This window comes from Periophthalmus magnuspinnatus, chromosome 10 (assembly GCF_009829125.3).
Source record: "Periophthalmus magnuspinnatus isolate fPerMag1 chromosome 10, fPerMag1.2.pri, whole genome shotgun sequence".
Classification (NCBI taxonomy): Eukaryota; Metazoa; Chordata; class Actinopteri; order Gobiiformes; family Gobiidae; genus Periophthalmus; species Periophthalmus magnuspinnatus.
In genome coordinates, this window is record NC_047135.1 from 33409766 (window position 1) to 33437196 (window position 27431).

Below are 27431 nucleotides of genomic sequence, written 5' to 3' on the forward strand. Positions count from 1 at the left end.
TTTAGATCTGCAGTAAACAACATAAATCTAAAATAGCATGTGCATTTTGTGGTAGAAGAAACCAGAACTTTTAAAGCTGAGAAAGAAAGTACTGTACACAAATATATTAAAGCAGTTCTTCACGTTGCTTCCTTTATTGATCCATATAAGGTCATCAGGTCTCATCACAGCCACTTCCCTTAAAATGTCATGTACAACACACACACAGAAGATTATGACAAGAGGAAAATGCGTTCACTCGACCCACTCAGAGATCATGATGATGGGATTACCACATTACTTCAGCTGGACATGGCTCGGACAGGAGAGTGCATTAGAACACTATAATCTTGGCTCACGTTTCAGAAAACACACAGTGGAAATGGAAACAAGCATTTCACAGAGTCCTCTCCTGAGAGACACAAACACTATCTGAAAGTCATACACGAGTTGTTGTTATGTTCATGTGATGTCATAGCATTGTAAATCACAAACAATATTTTTTTCAGTCAAAAGCCAAAACGGGCATAGGCAACATTATATCTGGTACTAGGTTGAGCCACACAAAAACAGGCACAAGTCTTCTCTGTTGTTATTTAACTACGGATAATATTCAAGGTGTGACATGAATACAAAAAATGCAGTACAGGATTCACATAATAGACCTTTGGATCGAATGAGCCCAAAAAACAGCAGCTTAAATGGTAAATGTTTACTTTGAATATGTGCTGTCGTGTAGCAGAGGACGGGAGACGAGAGGAGAGTGTTCGCTTCAGCCGATGAGGTAGTGATGGCACAAAATCCGTGTTGCACAAATCAGAAAAAACCCACGTGGAACTTAAAATGTAGATAGAAGAGCGATGATTGGCCGAGAAAGGATTGAGCTGACGGAAAGCGAAGGGGGCAGCAGATAGAACGAGATACAATGTGAAGACTTTTAGTATTATTTCCCATAGTTTAGACACTGTCTGTTATATGAGTGCGGTAAATAGTTGTGTAAAAGTGAAGGTAATACATAGTAACTTTTTTATAGTCTAAGCACAATATGGCAGGCTTCAGTCTTAGGATCAGACAAATGTATTTTTGGATGCTGCTTTTCTCAAGGCGGATTTATTTTACACATGTGCTATTTGAAAAGGATAGTAGACAGACATATTTGCAAGCGATTAGGAGCTTCAGAAGTGATCGAGATTAGGCCCAAGAATGACATTTTTGAAAATAAAAGTACTAGGGATGACAATGAAAACAAATCACAGTGTTTATGCATGCTAATAGTGTGGAGACGAAGCCACTCAAAACGTCAAAAATGCCCCGTTTGTTAAATGAAATGATACAAAATGATGAAAAGTAAACAGAAATCACATTTGGCCGTTTGATTCTTTGGGACAGTGGAAGACATTATATTGCAGTCAGTTTGTCTTAAAAATCTGTCCCGGTGTGGTATCAGCACTGCAAAAGAAAAAGGCCTAAGGCTGAATACAACAACAGCACAGGGCAGGGGCTAAAGTGCAAAATGTCCCAGACAGACAGTGTTTTGAGGCGAACATACAGGATAGCTCTAGTGTGTCTTTGCTCAGTGTCTGCAGGGCTGTTAGCTTCAGGGTCAACTCTAGGGTAAATGTTATGGTCCGCTCTGCTCCATGTCCTCAACTATGGGAGTGTTGTAACTCTGGAACAGGGGCTGCATGAAGAGGCCCATGGTCCCGATCACACACACCAGGACGAAGATCCACAAGAAGAGACGGTCAATTACCATGGCAACGTACTTCCAGTCTTCAATGATCTACAGAAAAGACACATACGTAAAGTTACCCACATAATATAACACAACAGATACAGACTTTTTTTTTCAACAAAAACCTGTCAGGATTCAAGAGGTTCTATCACAGCTGATTTGAGCGATCACCGAATAATTTTTGAGGTCAGTATTTATTATTTGCACATTTTCTCTGCACTACTGGGAGATTTTTGGTTATTTAATAGTAATATTTAAGCTGTAAAATATTGAATTAATCATTTCTATCACTCATTACAGATGCAAACTAAGAACTAAAGTAACTAAAGTTCATGCCCTGGACAACAGACCCTTTTGTCCCCCTGGCAATTCCCCTGATCACGTTACATGATACACAAGTATATTAGGAAGTAAGATTTAAGTATCTTGTTATATCTGTGTAATCCCTCAGTTGTCCAGGTCTGATCCATAGTAAAAGTCAAAAATAAAAACTGTTAACTGAACTTATTATATCCAACATTTCAAGGACTTTTTTCCCATTCAAAAGGTGGAGTGATAATGATTTGTTTAAAATTGTTAATTGCTATTATTTTTGCATTATTCCGAAACCCATGGATTGTTGTGTGCTTGGGATTGGGGCAAAAAACTGTCTGTAGGACCCAGAATTTTATGATACACCACCACATTTTGATATGAGTTCTTTCTACTTGTACGTATGGCATCTTGTATCATGGAACTATTGGCAAATACATACCCCCTCATCATCATCCTCACTTTTCATCTTCTCTGCGATGTACCTCACTCCATCCACAGCGTCCTCCACGTCTATATTACTCTTAAGGGTCAGTCTCTTTCTGAACTCCGTGTTCTCCGACAGACCACCCTTCCATCCGTAGTGCTTGGCTGACTCCTCATTGACATAAAACGAAGAGGAAGAGCCCGCAATCGGAGAGGGGCAACTTCTGTCCAGCTTTTTATCTGTATAGGACCGGTGCTGGTGCTTTTTCCGGAATTTCTCTCGGATGTTGGAACTTCCAGGTCTCCGCATGAACAGGAACGAAGGGAGGCGGTGCAGGAAGATGCGTTTGACCCAAGGAGGCATGGTGTGTGTGCTGGGAGAGCGGTGGTGGACATTGAGCACACACACACTAGTGACAATAGAGAACGTGACCAAAACCATTGTAAACATGAGATACTTCCCGATCAGAGGCACTGCAAGCGATGTGGGCGGGACTATTTTTGAAATCAGAAGCAAGAACACAGTAAGTGCCAGAAGGACCGAAATACACAGAGTCATCTTCTCCCCACAGTCCGACGGGAGGTAGAACACCAAAATCGCCAAGGATGTTATGAGAATGCAAGGGATGATCAGGTTAATGGTGTAAAACAACGGTTTCCTCTTGATCACAAAATCATAGGTGATATCCAGATAGCGAATGTCGTCCGGGTCTTCGTTCTTGCGTCCAGGCAGTGAAACTATATCCCACTCTCCGCTGGGTTTGAAGTCATCGCGGCTGGCATAGTCGCTGAGCAAAATAAGGTCGATTTCTGTGTGGTCGTAAGTCCAGGAGCGGAACTTGAGGGTGCAGTTCTGTTGGTCGAATGGGAAATCTCGTACTTCGATCTTGCAGGCCGACTTGTAGATGGCAGGGGGAAGCCATGCTACTTCCCCGTTGTTAGAGACGACGGCGTTGGAATAGAAGGACACTTCATAGGTTCCATCAGCACTGAGAAAACATACGTATAAAGCAATTAAATAAGGCAATATACAGATACGAGTAACTTCTCAAGTAAAGATTAGTGTTAAATCAGACCTATTATGCAAAATTGGCTTTTTAGAGTTTTTAACCATGTTGCAGTTGTTTCCCCTCATGATTTACTCACCCAAAGTTGCATTTGGAGTCATTTATGCCTGTTTGAGGACGCCATATTGCCGATCAGCCCCCGTTTTTACCGCCACTAGCATATGCTCACTGATCTGTACTTACTTCGTCCTTTTTTTTATTTTCTTAATTGGTGATATGCGTAGGATTTGGCAGTGCTGTGCTGTCATTTTGGTACAAATGAAAAAAAAAATCTGCTTCTCGCTAGTGTGATCTGCAGCTATCCATTAGAAGTGTCAGCGTTTTGTTGTGATGACGTTTAGGGCGACGTCAGCTCCCATTGGGCACCACTGCTTTCTAATGTGGAAGTCAGTGGACGTGTTTCTTTTATTAAGTAATTTTAGATGAATATTGTGATTTAAAATGTCCAAATTATAACATCATGATCCACAGGTGTGTCATTAGATTATTATCATTAGATTAGAGTTATACAGCAGACACAAGCACAATAGGTCTGCTGTAATAAGAAGATATTAAAATGTATAGAAAGGTGTGAATGAATAATGAACCACTGTGAAGTGCTCTGGATGTGAGGGCACTATCAATCTATTATTATTTCATTGTCACCTCTGCCTCAGATTCCCGGGTAGGTTATTCTGGGTAAACATCAAAAGTGTAATGAAAACTAATGAGAGAGTCAAAGGAGCCAGTAGAAAATCAGAACAATAGCAAACACTTGTAACTCCTGATATTTGTTTAATTCTTGGTCCCTTGGGTAAAGTTGAACCACATCTTAAATCTGCTGAGACCACCTTTTCCTCTCAGCAGGACTGCAGCTGATGCATTATAGATAAGTGCTCTATCAATTATAAAGAAGGTCAGGAATCCAAGCATCACACAGGCCTCTAATGCTTTTGGCTGTATGAATATGCAGACTAATTAAAAATGCAGCGCTCGCACCTGCTTACGGAAACCTCTGGTACTTCCCCGCTGCAGGCCACTGACCTGACACGAGTCATGTAGAACTGCTGATCAGTTCACATCATTACACCTCTTCTCCTTTTCCTCGTCATGCTTTTAATGGGATCTTTAGCTGGCCCGGGACCAGTGAGTTTAATGCCTATGAGGATGCCATAAATGTACTGCTGACAGGAAGCCAGACACTGCTCATCCTATAGTTTCAAATAGTCAATTATCCAATCAAAAACAAAGAAAGGTACAAGGAAATTTTAATGTAAATCAATGCTTAATTCAGACTTTATCACTGACTTAAGATATTATAAAGACAGTAAGCACAACATCAAACTGATAACTGACTTAAGTGGAATTTTCTGATGTACATTTTGAGGGAGGGGGAGTCACATGGACGGAGCTCAGAGTACAGTCACTGCTCCTCCATGTCAAGAGGAGCCAGCTAAGGTCGCTCAGGCATCTGTTCCCGATGCCTCCTGAACGCCTCACTGGGGAGGTGTTCCAGCCATGTCCTGCCGGGAGGAGGCCCGAGGAAGACCCAGAAGGGATATTTCTCAGCTGGCCTGGAAACGCCTTAAGGTCCCATCGGAGGAGCTAGAGGAAGTGACTGAGGTGAAGGAGTCTGGGAGTCTTTGAGGGATGGCTGCTCTCAGACTTTACACTTAACAGAGGCGCTGCTTTCACCTTGATTGGCATGCTCTGATTCAACTTGTAAATATATTTTTCTGTATAAATTTTAACCCTCAAACATTTTACATAAATGAGTGACTATATTACCAGCTTATGTGCATTAAAACTACACAAGATTGTCAATAACTTACTTGTTGTAAAGGACGATGTCAGGGAGCCAAATGTGCTGCGATGGGAGGCGTATTTTCTTGATTCCTTCATACTCTTCTGGATCCCACATTAATCTGTAGTCGTTCCAAACCTTTAAATCAACACAAACATTTTTAGTGATCATAGTTCACCAGGTCTATATAAAGATTGCATAAAATGTGACTACCTGTGAGAGCCAACAGTTTGTAGTCATGATCTGCTCTCTCTCATTCTGAAAAAAAGGGGAAAAAACAACATATTTTCAGATTTCACTTGTGGGCTGTGGCGTATTTTTGAAATTACACTAACCACATTGATGAGCTGAGCCAGAGACACCTGGATGTTGATGGTGACCTGTTGGCTGGTGTTGACAGCTGGTCTGATCAGCTTGTTGTACCGATCTGGGGACAAAAGGTGACTGACCAGCCTCTCCTCCACATCGGCACACAGGACAGCTGGAAACAATGCAACAATAACACAGTCTATGAGGAATCCAGATAGACGTTAACCTGCAGGTGAGAAAAACAAGTTGTTGAACTGTTGAAAATGTGAAGTCCCAGCTTTCTGTCATAATTTAACCTTGGTTATGAGACACCTGGTGCACAGAGAAGAGCTGGCACTGTGGCAATGGGCATGTAGTTGGCATATAGTCAGGTCTCCTCATTCAAAAGCCACTCTTCATTTTTCATTTGAAGAAGGTGCCAGTGCCTACTCTCTGAACTATTAAAAAAACTATCAGGCCTATGTTTTTGCATGTTAAAAGATAAATGGAAACAGTAGAAACATTCATTGGCAATATATATAAAATTGAAATACATGTGATTTTTCAATTAACCAAGTCATATTTGATCATTGTGTATCCATGTGAAACTTTGTGTGTACTTTGTGTGCTTCAGCATGAGCTTCAGTGCTTCAAAGTCAAAGTATGGGTACTGGGCTGGATGTCAGGTAACCATGGAAATGTATGCCTCTGGATTCTATGTATTTGTATGTAAATAAAGTTGTTCAGAATATTTGTCTGTGAGCAAAGCATTATTTAAATGTTGTCATTTTAAAAAGCTGCTCAACTGCCTATGCTACAAACGACCAAGGACTCGCTCAGGCCTTCAGCCGCTAACATGGACCGGGCAGCAGCTCTACAGGTGATAGCAGAGGATGTGCTCTCGGCCCGCCAGACAGAGCGCCCACATGGATCTGACCACGACTCGGTGGCCCATTTTGTCAAAAGCCTGCTCAACCAGGACTGGCAAGACTTACGGGAGAGACCGAACCGAGAGGTGAGTCAACTTGAGTTTAACTTGATCAGGCCTCATCAGGGCTCACTTCACCTCCTTATGGATCACAGTGAATTCACTCATAGTGAAAAACAAACTCATCTCTTAAACCAGTGCTTTCCAAACTTTTCTCGACACTTCTGATGACTCGTTACCACCACAGCACATCATGTATGTTGTAAGTTAGCAAATAGAATTATGTTTTCACTGTACTGTCGTACATTTAAGGCTGGAGTGCTCAGAGAATTCTTGTTTTCACCTGCCTCCCTACTATTTAAAAAAAATAAAGACATGCATGAGGTGGGGCCTGCAGTTTAGAACAGGAAGTCAATATCCCTGTGTCTATGATTAAGCCATTTCAGAACAATGTTACTGTTTACGATGAAAACGTAACATAATCTATGAATGTTATAGTTTAATACTAAAAATGCATAGTGTCTGAAATTAACCCAACAGCAGACTAACCTAAAACAGAATATAAAGTGTTTAAAATGTGTTCATGTGTTCACAGCTGACAGAGGCCCACTTGACTCACATCACAAAGAAAACATTTGAGGTCATGAGTGACCTGGTGCTGATGCTGGTCCCCACCGTCCTGTCCCATCAGCAGCCCCAGGACAAAAGCAGGTACACTGTTTGATGTTTGTTGTCTTGTTGTCTTGTTGTTGGTTGTAAACTGTCTAACATAATGTTGATTTTGCAGATCTGTTAATTTGAGCAAGACTGTGAAATCTGTCAGCCCTCTGAAGTGGGATGTGGACTTTGTGGAGACATGTGCAGTGGAGGTGATGAGCATCGTAACTTCAAGTCTTGATTTGAACCAGGACAGTTTGAAACTTAGACCAAAGGAAGAGAGAGATGCTGAGAAAGTACTACGTGCTCTGACCTCCACAATCAGCTACTTCACAGATCATGTGCAAGAAGAAACTGCAAAAGATCTGAAAGACCAGCAGGCCTTTGACTCAGTGGAGTCTGACAGTGGCTATGACCCTCTGGTGGAAGACTGCTTCTTTTGTCTTTACATTGACAGAAAGTTTTGGAGTTGCACCCACAGATTAAAGGCTTGTTTTAAGAATGATCAAAAGGGCAGTCATCTGATTGTGCATCCGCAGGATATGACCCATCAACTCTCCCATGAGGAATTTCAGAAGACCAGTCGGGATGCGCTGGAAGAGCTCCTTCAGAGAAACTATGCCCGGCTTTCACATGACTCTGAAAGGCGGCGCTGCTCACAAAGCAAAGTGCATGCTGTGGCCTTGGAGCTGCTGGACACAGTGATACACAGTGCACATGAGCTGTGTCAGCCACAAACAGCTCGTAAAGTCAAAGTGTCAGAGGAGAGTCTGCAAGAAAAAGCTCTGGATTTGAAAAACAATATAAATGTCATATTACTTCGATTTTTCACACAGACAGATACAGTAGCAGGAAGTTTGGAGGATGCTCAAGTCATTAGCAAAAGCAAACTCTCCCTGTTTGCATCACTACTCACCGACAGAGTCTACAGCAAATACTGCCAGCAGGCTGAGAGCGAGCGGCAGGCAGCACCACTGGAGCCTAACTCGGTGCCTCGTACTTTTTCACATGTTATCAAACCTAAGACAGCTGCCATTGATATATTCCCTACAAAACAGGTGAACGCATTTGTTACTGAGGCCATGACATGCCTAGTCAAATCCCTCAGTTTTCCCCCTCACAACTCAGGAGTCAACAGAGTGAGCAGAGCCCCGGGAACGCAGGCACCAGATGAAGTCACAAATATGGACAATCCACCCGAGGCTGAGCAGGAGTCAGAGCAAGTGGAGCTGCTCATGGCTCGCTTACGACACACACAACCTGAACTCTTCTAAGAACAACACCCTCCAGCCACAAAATAAAGCTAAATATTCTTCTAAATACATGTGCTTTCTGCTTGTGTTCAATTCATATTTATTTATTCATTTGATAAGGACATAGAAATGACATTGGACAAACCAGATGTGAAGATTTAAGACTTCCAAGGGTTTTGTTTGCTGTAAGTTGACCTCAAATTGTGGAGAATACAAAGAGATTGAAACATCTATGGAAAAACATTACACTATGCACCATAAACACGACAATCTTTGTTTTGGTTTCATAGAAAAGATCTCAATTTAAACATAAATCCATTTATGAAGATTTCCCCCAAAATGTTTAGCCACATTGCCATTGTGTTATTGTCCACAGAGAGCTCATTACTAAAGTCATTAATTGGAATAATTGTAAAACATTGAGCGTATGGACCTCAAACACACAGAGGAGCACTTTATAAGAAAAGAGAGTACCACTACATGACACCATCTAAACTGAGTGTGCTCAGCGCTTGAGAAGAAGACAGACAGAAAAGAAACATTATAATATGGTTAAATTCTCACGACTTGATTTTGCATACACTTTGCAAATAATTTACATTTTGATTCGACTGGATCACTAAGATATGAAAATACCATCACTTTACCATCCTTTAAAACATCTCTGGTGTTAATACCCATTCAGCTTTGGTCCTTTAAATCTATGAAGAAGGCTGATTTACAAACGATTGCCTTTTAAATTTGAATCATGCCTTTTAATCACTGAAGCAGCTTTGGGAGCGGAGCAGCTCACTGGCTCCTGGTAAAAGGTAGTGAGTCACTTTGTTTATACTTTTTCAACCACCCTGGAAACACTGTGTAATCAGAGTAATGACAGATACTCTGGCCCAGATGTGTGCCAAAGAGGGACTGTCTTATGCTGACACAGAGGTAGAATCAGAGTGTATTCTTGATGGGTGCGGGGCATTGGAGAGACTGGAGCAGAGCTCATCACACATGTAGCACACTCTCTCCTTTCTCCTGTGCGCCTCACTGCACTTTCTGCACCTCAATAATTTATTACCACTAAAATAAAAACGGCATCATCTCACGAGCAAAATAAGAGAAACACAATAAAGGAAATATTTCTCATCTATAAATCGATACATCTGATATTTAAATGTACACTCTCATGAAGTTACATACAGTCAAATCTTTAAGGATCAGACTAAAGCAGAGGGCATCACTTATGTTATCTAGGGCCTAACCCTGGATCAAACTGTTATCTAGGGCATCCGTATCGCCACACACAAAAAGACATAGATTACGCATCCACAAGCTTCATTTTTAGCCTGGAGAGGTTCAGGAAGTTAATATTTCAAGACTTTGCCATCTGTAGTGGCCTTCTGGAGGCCAAAGCTTTTGGGTCTGTCTAAGGGTTTGCCCTGGTTTGTTAGAGCTGGCAAAGATGTGAACTGGACTTTTCAGCTGCCTAGTGTTTTTTTTTTTTTTTTTTTTTTTTTTTTTTTTTTTTTTTTTTTTTTTTGGTTGTTTGTTTGTTTGTCTGTTTTTGTTTTGTTTTTTACAATATTTGCTACATCCATTCATTGTATTCTACCCACAAGTCACTGGATTCAAATTGTGTCAGCCCCAAACCTGGGTTGAAGGACAGACTTGAGTTAAGGAAATCCTTCTCATAATCAATGTTCAAATCATTACAGAGTGCACTGGGACATGTGGAAAATCCACAGAAAACATCATAGTTTCTTTTTATCTACTTTTGCATTCCTCCATTTTCCAAACATAAAGCAGTGACTAAGACTTTGCTAAAAGACTAGACTCATGCATAAATACATATATATGCATTTTGGGAAACGGCTTGTGGCAAACAACGGCTGAATTTGAGTCCAGGAAATGATTTTGAATGTGCATAATGTCTAGGGGCCACTAGGGGCTACACAGAACCGGAGCAGAGCTGTCTGAAGAAGTTTGAACTCCCAGAGTGATTACAGCTCTTACATTGACAGACTGTCAACATTCCTTATTAAATGTTTAGTTACTTAAACAAAAACATGAAGACTAAAGGACAGCACATGTTTGTGCTGTGAAGATGTGTCGTTTACGAATGAGCATCTCAAAGCCTCTAAATATAGAACGCACTGACTGGCGTGGTTACAAGCTTTTGGCCACTGGACCATCCAGTGATTGTGGCCTAAGATTAAATTAGGCTAAATAAGCCTCAGGGAATCCTGGACGCATTATTTTATTTTGGTTTATTTTAGTGGAAGCAACAAGCAGACAGGCTGCAGTGAGTCCTATCATACCCCACACCTGGAGCTGTTCTCAGTGTGGCTCTGTGGAAGTGTAATAGTGTAAAGGGCCAAGTGCGTTAATTGAGGCGTGTTGAGATATCACGTGCACGTCTCTGGCGCGTTTTCCTTAACACGTAAGGTGTCAGTCACACTCCATCTGAATCAAATCTGATTTTCATGTGACACTTACTTATCCACGGCCACGAGTGGGCTAAATAATGCATGTGGTTAACTGCAGTCTGTATGCGCCACTTTCTCGGGATCATAAGACATGTGCCTGTTTTAAAATACAGAACTATTACATGTAGGCTACGCAGATCTAAACTGGGCTCTGTCCATCTTACTTACTTGTCACGGTGAGTATCACAAGAGTCAGGATGGCGTTCAGCGGGGCTCCCATGTCGTCTCCTCCAGTGCGCCACGCGCGCGTAAACTTGCCGTTTCTTTGTGGAGTAAAAGTGAGAAGAGCCTTTGATTACCGCGCTGTCACTCCACGGGGCAGCTCCAGTCGAGACATGAAGCACCTCTGACGGACTGTCCCGCTGCTCCGGCGCAGCACGTGCGTAAACGCGCTTTGGATGAATGACACAGGGAAACAACTCTTACTCTAACAGAGAATGACAAACCGGTCCGGGTATCGCAGATGCAGCCATTCTCTGGATAAAAGATTTAAGCAGCCCGGTCCTGACATGGCCCTGCCCGCCCCGTGCGCGGCCCCACCGGGCGTCATCATCCAGCCTGGTCTGCTCCACACATGAGCGATAAGGTGACTGCAGGGAACACTGCTGAGACTCAACTCCTCCCTCTTTAATCAAATCTTAATTGCTTTAGTGACATTAAATTAATCGTAACTGATGCCTAATTTTTCACTGAAAGCAATCAGTTTAAGTGTTGGTTGAAATGTGGCCAAAGAAAGGCCAAATGCAAAAGCAAAGTTGGGCCGATTAGAAAGTTCAAAATTTTGAACTAAACAAGTTTGTGACTAAGCTTGTTTTTGGCTGCATAAGGTGTTTGACTGCTGCTCCTCTGCATTTTACTAAATCAAGTCTCAACAGTGACTTCTTTGTTCATGGGACATAGATGGACTCCAGAGACTAGGCGTGATTATGTGTCATGATCAAACAAGTTATTATCTTAGGTCCAAAAATGGAAACTAGGGCAACAGAGATAAAAAAAAAAAAAAAAAAAAAAAAAAAAAAAAGAGTCTATATGACCACAGATAAACAAAGGAGTCTGGATAAACACAGATAAACAAAGGAGGTATATGAACTTTTGCTTGTTATTTTGTGCACAAAGTCTATGTTCTCAAAAAGTAATCCCTAGTCACAACTCCTTAAGAAAATTGTATTAAGTACCCATCACTCCACATTACTGCCACACTTCAGAGTCCCTCCTCCCAAAGTCCCGGATGTCTCTTCTAATGAACATTATCTGTGTGTCCTAAAAGCAGAGAGCAGCAGAGGGAGGCCAAATCCAATCACAGCACTTAGAGCTGGAACAATGTGGAAAAACTGGGAAACAACTGGTATACAGCATGTAGCCCCGCTCAGATTTCAGTTTTTTTCCCTTATTGTGCCATATTAGGCAGGTTTGGCCTTTGTATTGACTTACATATGATGCTTTTTGTATTGTGTGTTTTTTTGTATATTTGTTATTTTAAATTTCGTTCATTGTAAACTGCAACATTGATTAAAAATATCATAATAAAAGAAACAGGTTAATTGACTTCCTGTTTAAAACTGAAGCTTAAACTCTCCATAGTGCCATTATCACTTTAGTGCAGATTTTCACTTTTTTGTATGGTTAAAAATGGGCTATGTCACATTATTATTATTATTATTATTATTATTATTATTATTATTATTATTATTATTATTATTATTATTATTATTATTATTATTATTATTATTATATAGTTTCCTCTTTATATTTTATCCAGCAAAGACCTGGGCTGTTAAACTCATCTCATCTGTGCTTAAAATTTGCTTTGGTATTAAGTTTGTTTTATGTTTCCTACTTCCTACATGCGCCTGGATTAAAGACTTCTTAACAAACAGACCCCAGACTGTGAGACTTGGCCCTCACCTCTCTCACACTCGCATGCTGAGTACCGGCTCTCCACAGGGCTGTGTGCTGAGCCCCCTCCTGTACTGTCTCTACACATATGACTGCAGCCCGGCCAGTAAGAGCAACCTCTTTGTAAAGTTTGCTGATGATACAGCCGTGGCTCATTTCAAAGGGTGACGAGACGGCCTACAGAGAGAAGCTCCTGAAGTTGGCTGCTTGGTGCTCGGAGAATAACCTTGCTCTGAATACCAAGAAAACCAAGGAAATCATCATCAACTTCAGGAGGCACAGCACAGACCTCGCTCCCCTCTACATCAATGGCGAGTGTGGAGAGGGTCCACACTTTCCGGTTTCTTGGTGTTCTCATCTCAGAAAACATATCCTGGACTGAGAACATAACAGCTGTCACCAAGAAGGCTCAGCAGCAACTACACTTCCTGAGGGTGCTCAAGAAATATGATTTGGACCCCAGCCTGCTGCTCACGTTCTATCTATTCTATCACGTTCTTTAATATAGTGCAATATTTAATGTAGTGCAATATTTAACACAGTGCAATATTTATCAGCGCAATAGCTAATATAGTGCAATACTTGTTCAGTGCAGTATGTGACTCTGCAGTATTTACTTGTAAATTTTGTTGAGAGTTGTAGTCTGGGGTGTTTTAAATGTTTTAAATGTCTTAATGTCTGGCACTAACTTAGTTATATTGTGTTATAGTGTCCCATGTCTGTCTGTATTGGAGGGTGAGTTGTTTTTAATCTTGTTGTACATGTGTGTGGTGTTGTACATGTGTGTGGTGTTGTACATGTGTGTGGTGTTGTACATGTGTATAGTGACAATAAATGCATTCTATTCTATTCTATTCTATTTAACACTTCCTCACCTTCACCAGCCTCTTCCTCTTCACCAGCCTCTTCCACACCTCCATCAGCCTCTTCCTCACCTCCATCAGCCTCTTCCTCACCTTCACCAGCCTCTTCCTCATTTTCACTTGCCTTTCTCATCTTCACCAGCCTCTTCCTCATCTTCACCAGCCTCTTCCTCACCTCCATCAGCCTCTTCCTCATCTTCACCAGCCTCTTCCTCACCTTCACCAGCCTCTTCCTCATCTTCACCAGCCGCTTCCTCACCTCCATCAGCCTCTTCCTCACCTCCATCAGCCTCTTCCTCACCTTCACCAGCCTCTTCCTCTTAACCAGCCTCTTCCTCACCTCCATCAGCCTCTTCCTCTTCACCAGCCTCTTCCTCACCTCCATCAGCCTCTTCCTCACCTCCATCAGCCTCTTCCTCATCTTCACCAGCCGCTTCCTCACCTCCATCAGCCTCTTCCTCACCTCCATCAGCCTCTTCCTCACCTTCACCAGCCTCTTCCTCTTAACCAGCCTCTTCCTCACCTCCATCAGCCTCTTCCTCACCTTCACCAGCCGCTTCCTCACCTCCATCAGCCTCTTCCTCACCTCCATCAGCCTCTTCCTCACCTTCACCAGCCTCTTCCTCACCTTCACCAGCCTCTTCCTCACCTCCAACAGCCTCTTCCTCACCTTCACCAGCCTCTTCCTCACCTCCATCAGCCTCTTCCTCTTCACCAGCCTCTTCCTCTTCACCAGCCTCTTCCTCACCTCCATCAGCCTCTTCCTGATCACCAGCCTCTTCCTCACCTCCATCAGCCTCTTCCTCTTCACCAGCCTCTTCCTCAATTCCATCAGCATCTTCCTCACCTCCATCAGCCTCTTCCTCACCTCCATCAGCCTCTTCCTCACCTCCATCAGCCTCTTCCTGTTCACCAGCCTCTTCCTCACCTCCATCAGCCTCTTCCTCTTCACCAGCCTCTTCCTCACCTCCATCAGCCTCTTCCTCACCTCCATCAGCCTCTTCCTCTTCACCAGCCTCTTCCTCACCTCCATCAGCCTCTTCCTCACCTCCATCAGCCTCTTCCTCTTCACCAGCCTCTTCCTCACCTCCATCAGCCTCTTCCTCACCTCCATCAGCCTCTTCCTCACCTTCACCAGCCTCTTCCTCACCTCCATCAGCCTCTTCCTCTTCACCAGCCTCTTCCTCACCTCCATCAGCCTCTTCGTCATCTTCACCAGCCTCTTTCTCGTCTTCACCAGCCTCTTCCTCATCTTCACCAGCCTCTTCCTCACCTTCACCAGCCTCTTCCTCATCTTCACTTGCCTTTCTCATCTTCACCAGCCTCTTCCTCACCTCCATCAGCCTCTTCCTCACCCCCATCAGCCTCTTCCTGATCACCAGCCTCTTCCTCACCTCCATCAGCCTCTTCCTCACCTCCATCAGCCTCTTCCTCACCTTCACCAGCCTCTTCCTCACCTCCATCAGCCTCTTCTTCCTCCGTTGCTGCCTCTGGGCCACACAGTCAAACACATTGTCTGATTCTCTGCTGCATTAATGTGATCATAAATCCACTTGGGGACATTAGTGCTTTTGAAATGACAGTCTAAGATGGATTGTCTTTATTTAAGATTAGTCGTGTATTACATGAACACTTTCCAGCGCACATCTTTGTCAGCTTCTCGTCTCAGTGCGCTGTGGTTCCATCATAGCCTTCAGCTTTCGTTCTTCCCCTCCTGTCAGTTCAAGAAAGTACGTTCCATTGCTTTGACTGCTCTCATTTTCATCCCTTCTAGTTATCTTCCATCTCTGCAGAAATGCCTACAATAATATAGTTTATGGGCTGCAGTCAGACGGTACTTTCAAGCTCAAATGTTATCTGCACAAAAGCGAAGGCAATGGGATCTAAAATTTTAAAAATGCATTACATTACTTGTGTTATGAGGTGGTGTGGACATGCACCACTGCGTCTCTTTTACAGTAAGGGCTCCTCTGCACATAAAGCCTCTGGTGTCATCTTTACTGCAGCTTTTCTTTAACACAGCTCATAATCTGGCCTCAAACCCATGAACAGTGTCAGGGAGAATAAATATGACAACACAACATGCTCCTAAGTGAAAGGACTACCAACAATAGTCTATAGATTTGTAAATGATGCATATGTAAACAGTGGTGGGAGAAGTAGTCATTTATGTTCCTTAACCAAAAATAAAAGTAAAAGCCAAAGTTAAATCTGTCAGTTGGACAAAAAGTTGTAGGAGTGAGGACGTTTTGTTGTGTCATGGGCTCACTGGTCTTTCTTATTATGGCTGAATTATATATGGAATAATTTGAACAGGATGCATTGGCTTCATTTCCAGGCACTCCACCCACACATTAGTATTGATATGTGGATAACAACTGGACTAAAATCAAAATTCAAGATCTGGAAACCTTTACTGCCTTTACTACTGATCTAAACACCAAGTTCACACAGGAAGAGGTCAAAGAGAACAAACTGGCCTTCTTAGATTGTGCAGTAACAATAGGGGAGGACCAGTGTCTTCAGGTAGAAGTCTTCAGGAAACCCACACACACTGACCAATACCTGCTGTTCGATTCACACCATCCAATGTGGTACTGCAGTTATCCGTACTCTACAACACAGAGCTCAAGTGGTTCCCAGAAACACAGAGGGAAAAGTGAAGGAGGAACAACACGTGGAGAAAGCCCTCTCTGCTTGTGGATATCCAAAATTGGCTGTCAGTAGATCTAAGAGACCTAAAAAAAACAGGACAACAGGGAATCTGAACCCAGAAGGAAAGGTGGAACTATTCCTTACACAGAGGATGTGTCTGAAAAACTTAAGAGAATTTTCAGACAGTTTGAGATTCCTGTCTATTTCAAACTTACAAACACTTTGAGACAGAAACTGGTTCACCCAAAGGATAAAGCTCCGAGCCATGAATAAAATAACGTGGTCTACTCCATTCAGTGCAGTGAAGAGTGCAGTGAGCGTTACATTGGAGAAACTAAACAGACACTCCATAAGAGGATGTACCAACACCAGAGTGAGAGCTCCTCTGGACCACAGTCAGCTGAACATCTCCATCTCAAAATCTCCATCTCAAACACACTAACCACTCCTCTGAAGATAGTGAGGTACAGATCTTCGCCAGAGAAAATAATGGTTTGAGAGTAGAGTTAAAGAAGCTATCAGCAATCTGACCAGACCTGAAGAAGGGGCTTGGATGAGTAACGAAACATCTTCACTCCTACAACTTTTTGTCCAGTTGACAGATTTAACTTTGGCTTTTACTATGGATTAGACCTGGACGACTGAGAGATTAAACATACTTTAGTAAAAGTACAGATACTGGAGCATAAAAATACTCAAGCGAAAGTAGAAGTATCACATGAAAAAATTGACTTAAGAAAAAGGATTAAAGTACCGTGTAAAAATGTTGTTTTTTTGCGGAGACTTTGAGCTCTAATAAATGCTTCTAATGTAGTGATTTTGATAAAGATTTGTGCTAAATTGTGCTAAACAGAAAAAAAAATTTTCCCAACTGTTTTTATTTGTGTTTTTGTTTGCTCAAACTACCAACTACAAACATGTGTTTTCAGCAGAGCTCAGATGATAATGCAAAATACTTTTACTTTTCAGTCTTGTTCGAAAATGTAGTGAACGTACAGATACCTGACTCTTAAATGTAGTGAAAAAACAGTAAAAAAAAGTTTTCATTTATCTACTCAAGTAAAGTACAGATACCTAAAATTTTTACTTTTACTTCGTTACATTCCACCATTGTAACGAACTAGTTAGACAACTTTTCCAATCAAACAGCAGCCGTCATATGGTTTACAGACTAACTCTGAACCACTGATACCATTTTACATGCACGTCGTTCTATATAGTCACAATCCAAAACAATCCAAAATAGTAAGCAGTTCTTGTTACTTGTTACTGTTCTTTGATAGCGGAGGTCAGAAAAAAATCACTAAATAACTTCTTCTTACGATTACAGGCTCATACAGGACAGCCATCGTTCATAAATCCTCCTGTTGATGTTGTCGAGGTCCTTTCGTGTCTATTTAAGCGTTTATTCGAGCAGAAAGTGAGAGGCAGCCTTACATGTCACATACATTTCCATATGGTCTCACACAAACGCTCATGAATAATAATAACTCCATGAAGCTTGTCTCCTTGAAACACTCTTCCCAGAACACTCACGCAGGCAGCTCACCATTAGAGCCTCTGTTCTTTACATTGACATAATAATAAAATCTACAGATGAGATTTGATAACCTTCTTACCTTCAGCTAAGAAACACTTGCAAATATTTGTACTTCATGAGATTAGCACTCGAGAGAACAAAAGAGGAACAGCCCAGAGGGGACAGTGCATATGGATGAGCACTGATGACAGATTATGAGCCTGTTTTAGGTCAATAAGCTTCAGAGAATATATTTATTATAACTTAAATGAACATTTTCAATGGAGGGATGAAGTTCTCAAAACGTCTACCTGTTAACCTCAAACACACATTAAAAAAACAAATTAACGCCATTATCAAAAGTGTATAGATACAAAAAAAAACAAAAAAACATTGAGAAACACAAACATATCACATGGAAACTGAAATGTACAGCAAACACTCTTTTTATTCCCCCGGGTTTCTAATGCATTTTTGCTCTGAGGGTGGGCTGCTGTCTGCAAAAGGACATTTTGACTCCAGGCGATGGCCAGATATAAAAACTAACCTGGTTGACTGAGGACAGATGTGCTCCTCTTTTTCACCCCATATAAAATATCATTAGAGCCTAAATCAGTTCAACCAAAGACCAGAACCACAGCGTTACTAAAATGATTTATAAAAACAGCTGTGTGTGGTGAAGAACACTGAACTCTCTCGTCTGGCTCAGCTTTTAATCAAATGTAAGAAAAAAATCAGCAATTAAAATAGAAAAACATAGACTGACTTGGTTTTTGGCTTTAGGCCTACACTGGATGGATACATTATATATTCCTCTTCTTGTTACATAAGAGTTGTTCGCTCAAACAGAAGGAGGAAGAGTGAAAGGCCCCTGGGATCCCCTGGTGTCCCTATACAGTGTGTACAGTGTATCATATACGTGTGGTGCTGTCTCCCCTTGAGCGAGCCTGTCCTCCTCGGCTCAGTGTGTCAGTGTAGAGGCCTGGAGGTGGTGAGGGGGGTCCCAGAGTGCTGCTCAGGCCACTCTCTGTCACTGTGTCATTCTCGTGTCGCTCTCTCTGTCTCTCTCTCCCTCTCCCTCTGTCTGTCACCCCTCACACCCCTCTGTGACAGTGATGGGCCCTGACAGCTCAGAGCAGGATGACACAGCTTCAGCAGCCAGCACGCCACAGAAGGGAAAACCCCCTGAAATAAATATTACACACAGAGCAGCTTGGCTCATATAAGAAAACAGACGCATGGTGACACACACATTCAGGACATTAAAGGTGCACTATGTGACTATTCTGGGGGGGGCTTTGCTTGAAATGTTTCATAGCTTGGCATTAAGCATGTCTATCTTGCATTTATTCAAATACATGTGTTTCTATTGCTTAAATATATTAAAAACATACATTCTTACTCTGAGTGGGTTCGCTCCTCCACAGATTTGACCTGTAACAATGTTTTCATGGTGTCACCAGCTTGTCATCATGGAGGTAGATCAATCTAATGCCATAAACAATTAGATTGTAACAAATAAATTGGTATCACTCATAGATACAGTGTGTAAAGTTTGGATCGTAAAAGCTTCACTCAAAACCGGCCCGATATTATTACTTTGGCAGTGAAAGTCTCCCTTTGCTTCATGTAGATGGAAGTAGTTAAAGGAGTGCAGGGTATAAAGAGGACAAGGAGAAGAGACATCCGCCACAACTATGATGGAGAGATACACAAATGAATAAAAAAAAAAGTTTACTAAGGCTGTAAACAGATGTAATCACAGATTAAAAAATAAAATGTAAAGAAATGTACATCTCATTTGGTCAAAGAAAAACATTTTTAGGACTAGGCCACCTACTGGCTAATGATTGCCAGATGCTTCTTACACTGGTTTCATATTGGCATTGTAAGATATTATTAGTTTTAGTGAGCTGTTGTTCTTAAAGCGCCCAGTCTGCAAAAAATGCAGTGTTACATAGTATTGTTTAGGGAAAACATTCATATAGTTGTCAAAAATGTATAAATACATACATGCATAAATACATAAATAAACACTGAACAAGTCCAGTATTGTCAGGGTGGCTACTGGTGACTGCTCCCTCTGGTGGTAAGCTTCAGCCAGTACAACTCATTGGGCTTGACTGCTCCCTCTAGTGGTAAACTTCAGCCAGTATAAATCACTTTTCGATACATTCTTACTTTGTGACTAATCTGAGCTGACATTGTGAGATCAAAGATCTTTTCATCTTTCATTATTTTTATTCTTTATTTCATTTTAATACATCTGCTATTGGGTTTGGGAGGAGGTTCAAAGTGGACTCAAGAGGCACGTTTTAAAAAGTTCTTAACAAGCGTTTTATTTGGTATACAGATCATAGATTTTTACAGTATATTAATAGATATTGTATACATGTAACACATGTGCCACTGCAAAAAACACAGACAAAATTAATTTTGCTAAGAATCCACAAGAAAAGTATATAATGTGCTTATTAGTTGCGTGAAGCACGTTAAATGAACAGGGACCGTAACAGGAATGATGAGGTAACTGTCAGGTATAGGAAAACATCATTCATCACTAAATGTTGCTAATGATATTAATAACTATAATTAATCATAATAATGATGGCAACATGGACCCTTAGTGGCAAAATGAAGGAAAGTTTCACTCGATATCTCACATACAGTGCATACAAACAGGAAGTAAAGCCAGAGCACGAACTCTGACATACAACAAACTCAGGCATGCTCCAAACCACCTATGACCTCACACGTACACACAGCCACACTTACAATCAGTACCACGGCCCTGTGTCCGAGGACCTTCCAGAGCTCCACAGTAGTGTGCATGCACATGCGCACACAGCACTGCTAACAGTGAGGAGTGTGGTGGTAGTTTACAAAAAATGTACACACAAAATATGACCACTCTGATTAAATCAGATGTGACCTTTAGAGACAAATACATAAGTAAATATAAGTAACAATGAATAAGAAAAGTGCTGGACAAAAGGCATGAGTGCAGAAAGTGAGAGATGTGGATGTGCACTCATGACAAAGGATCAGTAACGGGCAGTGCTGAAGGAGAAAGACAAGTGTCTGGCTCCCTCTGGTGGTCACTCTGAGTCCCGCTGTACTTCTGAGGCATCGGCACGACAAATGGGACACGTCCTGTTAGCCTGGTGACACGAAAAAAATCCCTTATACAACATACAAGATGCATAAACCCATAAGAGAGCTTTTTAATAAAAAAATAAAAAAATCTTCACACAATACAACCAAATTGGCCAACTTAAAAATCTTAGTATTAATTTTGTTTTTAATTCACTAACATTCAATCTTCTGAATGTCAGCTTGGAGACTTTCTTGGCACTTCTATAATTGAACTACTTGTCAGAATATGATTTGATAAAACACTTCCAAATCACAAAAATTGTAAAGTGACAGTTTGTTTGGATGCTTACTCTTAGCCACTTGTCCACACACTTTCCATGAAATTCATGGCTGCAGGGCAGAACTCGCAGCAACTGGCGAGACTCGAAGTCGCTCATGCACACCACACACCTGCAACAACAAAAGAGGAACGTGTTTCAAAAAGCCCTGGTTCATGGCTCAGATAATGCACCACAGGACAATACTAACAGTGTTTGTTCAGACTGATGGTTATTGGGATTGAACCGGTAAGAAGGAAGCTGTTCGATGTCTCCCTTGGTCAGGCCACGGAGTTTAGCTTCTCCCAGGCGTTCTGCAAGGTTCAACAGGGCCTGAAGGAGACAGGTGGTCAATATTTCCTTTTAAATGTATTATTAGTTAGAAAAAAAACTGCAAACACCTCATAGTTCTCAACTTCTCCATCATCAACATCCAGCTCCAGGCTAATTGCAGGGCCTGTTGGCTGGACTGGCAGCATTGAACTAAAAAGGGTGCATTAAACGGTTAGAGTTCATCCAGCGATAAAATACAGAATTTTGGCTAAACACAACATACAGAAAGTAAGGCAGAAGGCTGGGGTGGTAAGGCGAAGGTGGCAGTGGCTGTTGCGAACGATAACGTCGACCTGGGATTCGCCGTTGTATGAAATTGGGATATGACTATATGGAAAAAAGACAGCACACTTTAGTCATTCCACAATGCAAACTTGCATAGAGAAAAGAAAATGTATTAAATCTCACCACGCCAAAGAACTCCTGTGGAAGAGGGTCATGGGACAGGAAGTGTAACTGGGTGGAGTGTGGCGTCAGGGCTGGGTGAGTGGCCGGGGGATAGTGGAGACCAGCCCCCAATGACAAGTGTTCTCCAAGCAACTCCACATCATTCTCTATTCTCTGTAATGGCTGTAAGTGGCACATATTCAACAGTCAGCCAAAAAAAAAAATCATGTTAAGTTAAAAAAGAAAAAAAATCAATCAGTCAATCAATAGCACTTACAGATCGAGCCTGTTGTGCCGGGTATGGCCCAAATTGTCCTGGCTGGGGCAGATGCGTTGCATGGTGGGACAAATGAGCTGAAGGGTGGGGTAGGTGAGGAGGAGGGAGGAGGAAGGTTGGATCACTGGACAGCAGAGAGGGGAATGGGTAGGGCATGGGTAAATGTTGCACTGAACAGGTTTGAAGGACCTACAATAAAGACATTTGGTTAAATCAATGCATTGCTATATAACCCCCCCTCCTTGCACACTCACTGGAGGAGGGACACTGCAGACTGGGTAATGCTGTCCACTGAAGACCACAGAGCATGCTGGGATCTGCTGTGGGGCTGAGCGAGGCGGAAGGCCTGGTGGCGCGCCCGGAGGAGACACAGGATATGATCCTGGGACTGAACCCTGAGTAAAAGTCCGCACATTATTCAGAAAGCAGTTTCTATTACGCCCAGAAACAGTGCAGCTGTTCAAAATTGGCAAGATAACTTTGAAAAATTGCATAATTTTCAGTGTTATCAAATTTTAAATGATGACTATATAACCCAGATTGTGACATGGCGCAGACATTGTCATATAACTGTTCTGGTCTGTCTCTCTTTTTTTTTTTTTTTTTTCCATGCATGTACATTTTTGCTAACAAGGCTAAGGTTTACTACTACTTCCTTTCACTAAATGATCCAAATCCACTTAAGGACACAGTGTGCTCCAGCAGCACTAAAGCAGTAGGTGGACAATCTCTGCGTAACATAGATTTATGTCTGCTCACCATCTCTTTGCACTGCTGGTAAAAAGACATAAACTAAAGCCTGTTTAATGTCTGCTTGAAGTGAAATTATGGAGTGAGGCAGAAGAGATTTCACACTTCATTTTGCCGTTTTTTTCAGTTATGGATCCCATGAAAGAGCTGATACTAAGCCGTAAGACTCACCTGTTCATGGAGGTCCAGGACAACACTGCTCTGCTGCTGGGATGGGTGTGGATGTGGGTGGGGGTGCAGCAGTCTGGGGGAGATGTTGGGAGATTGGTGCAGTGGTCTGGGGGAAGGGTTGGGAGGGTGGTACCCGGGGCGCTCATCTGGGCCGGGGCCTCGAGGTGGCTGCTGGCTGTAGGGAGGGTACCCTGGAGGAGGAGCTGGGTGGCGGTAGTTCTCGTCCTGATGCCCGGAGGAGGGGCCGTGATGGGGATGCAGGTGGTGGTGGCCATTGTTGTTGTAATGATGGTGACTGTTGTGGCTGTGATGGTGGTGTCGAGTCAGGCGATCCCTTCGACCGCGCTGACGCCTCATAGGAGGGCTACCGAAAAAAAGATATTGGGAAGAAAAACTGTTACAGTGCTTACGCTTGAAAAAAAAAAAAAAAGATAATACAAACTCTACAAAAAATTGTAATCCAATGAAAAAATTAGTATGATTTTTTTTTATTTTTTTTTATTAGACTTCATAACCATTTTCTAACAATGAATAGAAAACAGTAACTGAATGCCCTTATTGATGTTTTTGGCAACAAATGTTTTTTACAAGAAGCCACAAGAGCAATGGCCAGATTAAACTACTTTCAAGAAGTGAATAGGTTTTTGTTATGATCTCTGTTAATGATAATATAACATTATGAATATTCTGCAGTAGAAAATTATTGACAGTGGCAGGACACCATGGTGTGTTTGTGTGAATGTGAGATGTACCTGCGGCGGTTGCGAACTGGCGTGTGGCAGCGCTCGGGCATGTAGTGAGGATGAGGTCTGCGACTGTGAGGCAGCTCCCAGGGGCGCATGGGGGAGGAGGGTGTGGAGGGCGGGCCAGAGCTGAGGTCCAACATGGACTGCTGCGACAGACGCTGCCTCTTGGGGCTCGGGCTGTCATCCATCTATTCATCCAAATGATTATTGTAAAAAGAAAACAAGAGAAAGACTAGAACCATTTTGACTGAAAATGAACTTAACCAAGCAAGGCCAAAGTCTTCATATTTCATACTTACTTTGTCCCGATCCTCGCCAAACACATTATCTGGATGAAAATGTAACACTCCTCCTGGAGGCCACAGAGGAAAGAAGCATAATCAGATAAGATAGGGCTCAGTACAACATCACAACAGCATCACAAGACACATGGACAGATGCTCACTAAACCAACAGAAACTCTACACCACCCCTGTGCAGCTGCCCGCCTCTGATTTATTTTTTGATAGTAAAATTCTAAACTGACGCCAGACTTACTATCAAACTTTGTCCAAGCGCTTTTATATTGAGACAAATCCAATTGTATGATCAAATATAATCCACAGTGTGCATTTACCTCAAATTTTGTTTCTTTCCTAAGTTCAATGCTCAAGTCAAGTCCAATTTTTGACAGCCTTTATGTTGCATGCTGTTTTTATAGACCTAGTCATAATTTATTCCAGGTTTAGGCCACTTTCTGTTTTGGCTTTTCACGTAACACTGCACTTGATAAAGACCAAAAGTTTGACAATGGCGCAATAAATCAAACCATGACAAAGCCTGTTCTCTCATCTGTTTCACAGAGGCCACATGTGTAATCTGCATTCAACATGTGCATTTGAGAATGCAGTCTATGAAAAATGCCCTTGAACTCTATCAACTTTTTAGCAGTCCCCCAAACTCTAATCAACAAAACAGGGCACAACTTTTGCAAGCATCTTTGTGTTGTGGATCTGTTGTGTGCCCATTTTGCCTCGTCTGAGAGAGAGATCAGAAAGCTATCCCACTCCTTTTTCTTGTCTTTGCGCCGCCACTCCACAGCCATGTGAAGGCTGCTGATAGTGACAGCTCAAAGACGCCCTGCCACTGGCTTTGCAGAACAGAGGGGGAGACAGTGAAGTGACTAGCCAACAGCAGTCAACATACAGAAAACGATTCATTTACTACAAATGAAGCTGTAGCTATATGACACCAACAAACCCATTCTTGGATGTATGCTTTTGCTCATTCACCCCAGAGGCTAGGAATTGTGATTCTGTGGGCAGACATAACCACAGAATAATGCCACATTTTTTCATCACTACCATTAAATTTGTGTGACAGGTGAAAACCAACCAACTTTTACAGTTAAAATATTCTTGTGTTTTCCATTTCTCATGCAAATATTGTTATATTTTGTTATTAATTATTTCACGTAAAATATTACCCAATACCAAAGATGGAAGTAAACATTTCTTTCCATATAACACAAATACTATCATAAAAAACAACCCAAACAGCCAGCATTGCATAAACCAAAGTGCAAACATTATGAGAAGTTCTGGGCACACAACATCCTGTCTTATTATTCATTGGTTGGCTTAATTGTGATCCTCAATTTGATTTTTTTCAGTATCAGTGTCAGCCTATTCTTTATATCAGTTGCTTTTTACATAAACTAGATTTGTGTGCATTTATATACTGGGCATGTGAAACCATATGAACAGTTAATACAATGCATTATATACATTTGCTTTGCTTTTGTAGTATGCAAATATGTAAAACCTTCCAAGAGGCTTTGCTAAAAAGAAAGTAGGCCTACATGTCCAGCCTCCAGCGGTTGACAGCACCAAGCCTGCTTGTTTAAGGTCTGAAAAGAAGAGAAGGTGTTCAACAGAAGGTAAGCGGCTCGAGTCTGCTAGAGTCTGCTAAGATCTGCTTAGGTCCCCCCCTCTCTGTCCCCCCTCTCTGCCCCCCCTCTCTGTCCCCCACTTTGTACCTCTTCTGCCCCTCCTCTGCCCCCCACTCTGTCCCATATCTGCTCTGACTGCAGGATCCTGTTCAGTGACCCTCGCTCACCTGCTCCGGGGTGATGTCTGTGGGGTCCATGAGCTGAGTGGCGCGGTGCTCCTGATGACAGGTAGCCCCCCTGTGTGTGGCTTTCCGGGTGACTGCGACCACCATGGTGATGAGACGCCCAGCCAGGGTTGGTCTGCTGCGGGTAGTTCAGTCCTCCTCCGCTGGCGTTCATGAGCCCGTTCCCTGCAGAGTTCCCACCGCTGTTCACTCCTCCATTCAGGCCGAAGTGATAGAAGCCTGAGCGGGAACGAGACCGAGTCCTAGGGGGGTCCATGGTCGGGAACAGGGCGGAGGCGCAGGGAGGTGATCTGGGAAGATGAGCCTTCTAATACGGGCAGGATCAGCTCTCCTCCTCGGCTCCCTATCCTCCTAGTTACCTCGGATGGCTAGTTACAGAGGGCGGGTTCATTTAGCAAATACGTTGGTTTGTTAAACGCAGCACATACACCTTCTGCACCAGTCCGTCCACTTCAGAGGCTCCTTTTGCTGCTACACAATTTACATTTAATCTATTTTTGCACCTTCGTTTTGCACGTGCACACACTCAAACAGTATGATGTGATGTTATGGATTTTTTATGTATTTACACGCACAAATATTTGTTTTTGTGATCTGATCAGTTAACATTAATTCTGTTGATTGATCAAAACTTAGAACTATTTTGATCCAACGCCGTTAAACACTATTTTTTTTATACAAACCAATGCAAAACACACACATTACAGTCACAAACTTCCAATGCATTGTTTTCAAGCTATTCAAAGCTATTCTTTGCTAAGTTTTAATGCTTGAATTCAACAAGCAAAATGGCTAGCTCTCGGTGATAGCGCACTGAACAACAGCTGCTCAAAAGCTCTTTTAGCAGAGTTACTAACATTATGTTTTACTATGAAAAAACAATACACTTATAGGCTCCTTTCTGAAGTTACACCTCTGTGCGTTGGATTCTTGCTCCTTGATTAGCATATTTTGTATTTTGCTCCGAGCCCAGAGCTAACAGGAAGCGGGATATCGCAGGAAAACAAGTCCAACAGTGCCGACATTACAAGCTAGCTACGCAGGCGAGTCTCACTAGTATGAAGACCGTTTCATCGATGGATTATTACACACTACAAAAGCAATGCAAAAGCTACCTTTTCCGTCATTTAACGTGAACGCAATGTGTCCGATTTAAATCCCCTCTCGCTCTCGCTGTCGTCTGTTTTCTCTGGTCAGCGGGGAGTGTAGTGAAGATCAATCAATGGGAGTTCTACGGCTGTGCTAGGCATTTGTAATCGAGCACAGACTAATTTGACTGTACAATTTCGCATTTAGCCATCACGCACGAAGCATAAAACATCTATTAAAGATTTTTAAAATGCCTATCAATTAAGAAAACAACAACAAACCTATAGTAAGTGTTGCGTTTAGTCAATTCTTTACCTG

At 42.2% G+C, this 27431-nt stretch overlaps 2 protein-coding genes across 3 annotated transcripts; both read right to left on the reverse strand.

The window, feature by feature from the left end:
- Positions 1 to 1393: 1393 nt before the first annotated feature.
- On the reverse strand, positions 1394 to 11119 carry LOC117377992 (neuronal acetylcholine receptor subunit beta-2-like). The gene is made up of 6 exons (XM_033974531.2): positions 11068 to 11119; positions 5638 to 5783; positions 5516 to 5560; positions 5331 to 5440; positions 2469 to 3441; positions 1394 to 1762 (listed from the first exon to the last, which is right to left on the reverse strand). Exons 1-6 carry the CDS (start codon positions 11117 to 11119, stop codon positions 1601 to 1603), a joined length of 1488 nt encoding a protein of 495 aa, XP_033830422.2. The 3' UTR covers positions 1394 to 1600.
- A 9026-nt stretch (positions 11120 to 20145) lies between these two features.
- LOC117377648 (E3 ubiquitin-protein ligase RNF38-like) lies at positions 20146 to 27290 on the reverse strand. Of its 2 annotated transcripts, XM_033974113.2 has the most exons (13): positions 27140 to 27290; positions 26007 to 26392; positions 24209 to 24261; positions 23916 to 24097; positions 23164 to 23527; positions 22497 to 22637; positions 22243 to 22431; positions 21987 to 22148; positions 21802 to 21905; positions 21647 to 21728; positions 21457 to 21578; positions 21279 to 21378; positions 20146 to 20993 (listed from the first exon to the last, which is right to left on the reverse strand). In XM_033974113.2, the coding sequence occupies exons 2-13, from the start codon at positions 26278 to 26280 to the stop codon at positions 20931 to 20933; spliced, it is 1836 nt and encodes a 611-aa protein (XP_033830004.1). In that variant the 5' UTR covers positions 26281 to 26392; positions 27140 to 27290; the 3' UTR covers positions 20146 to 20930. The 2 variants fall into 2 exon arrangements, with proteins under 2 accessions (XP_033830004.1, XP_055080533.1); XM_055224558.1 differs by having other exon boundaries at positions 26007 to 27251.
- Positions 27291 to 27431: the final 141 nt, after the last annotated feature.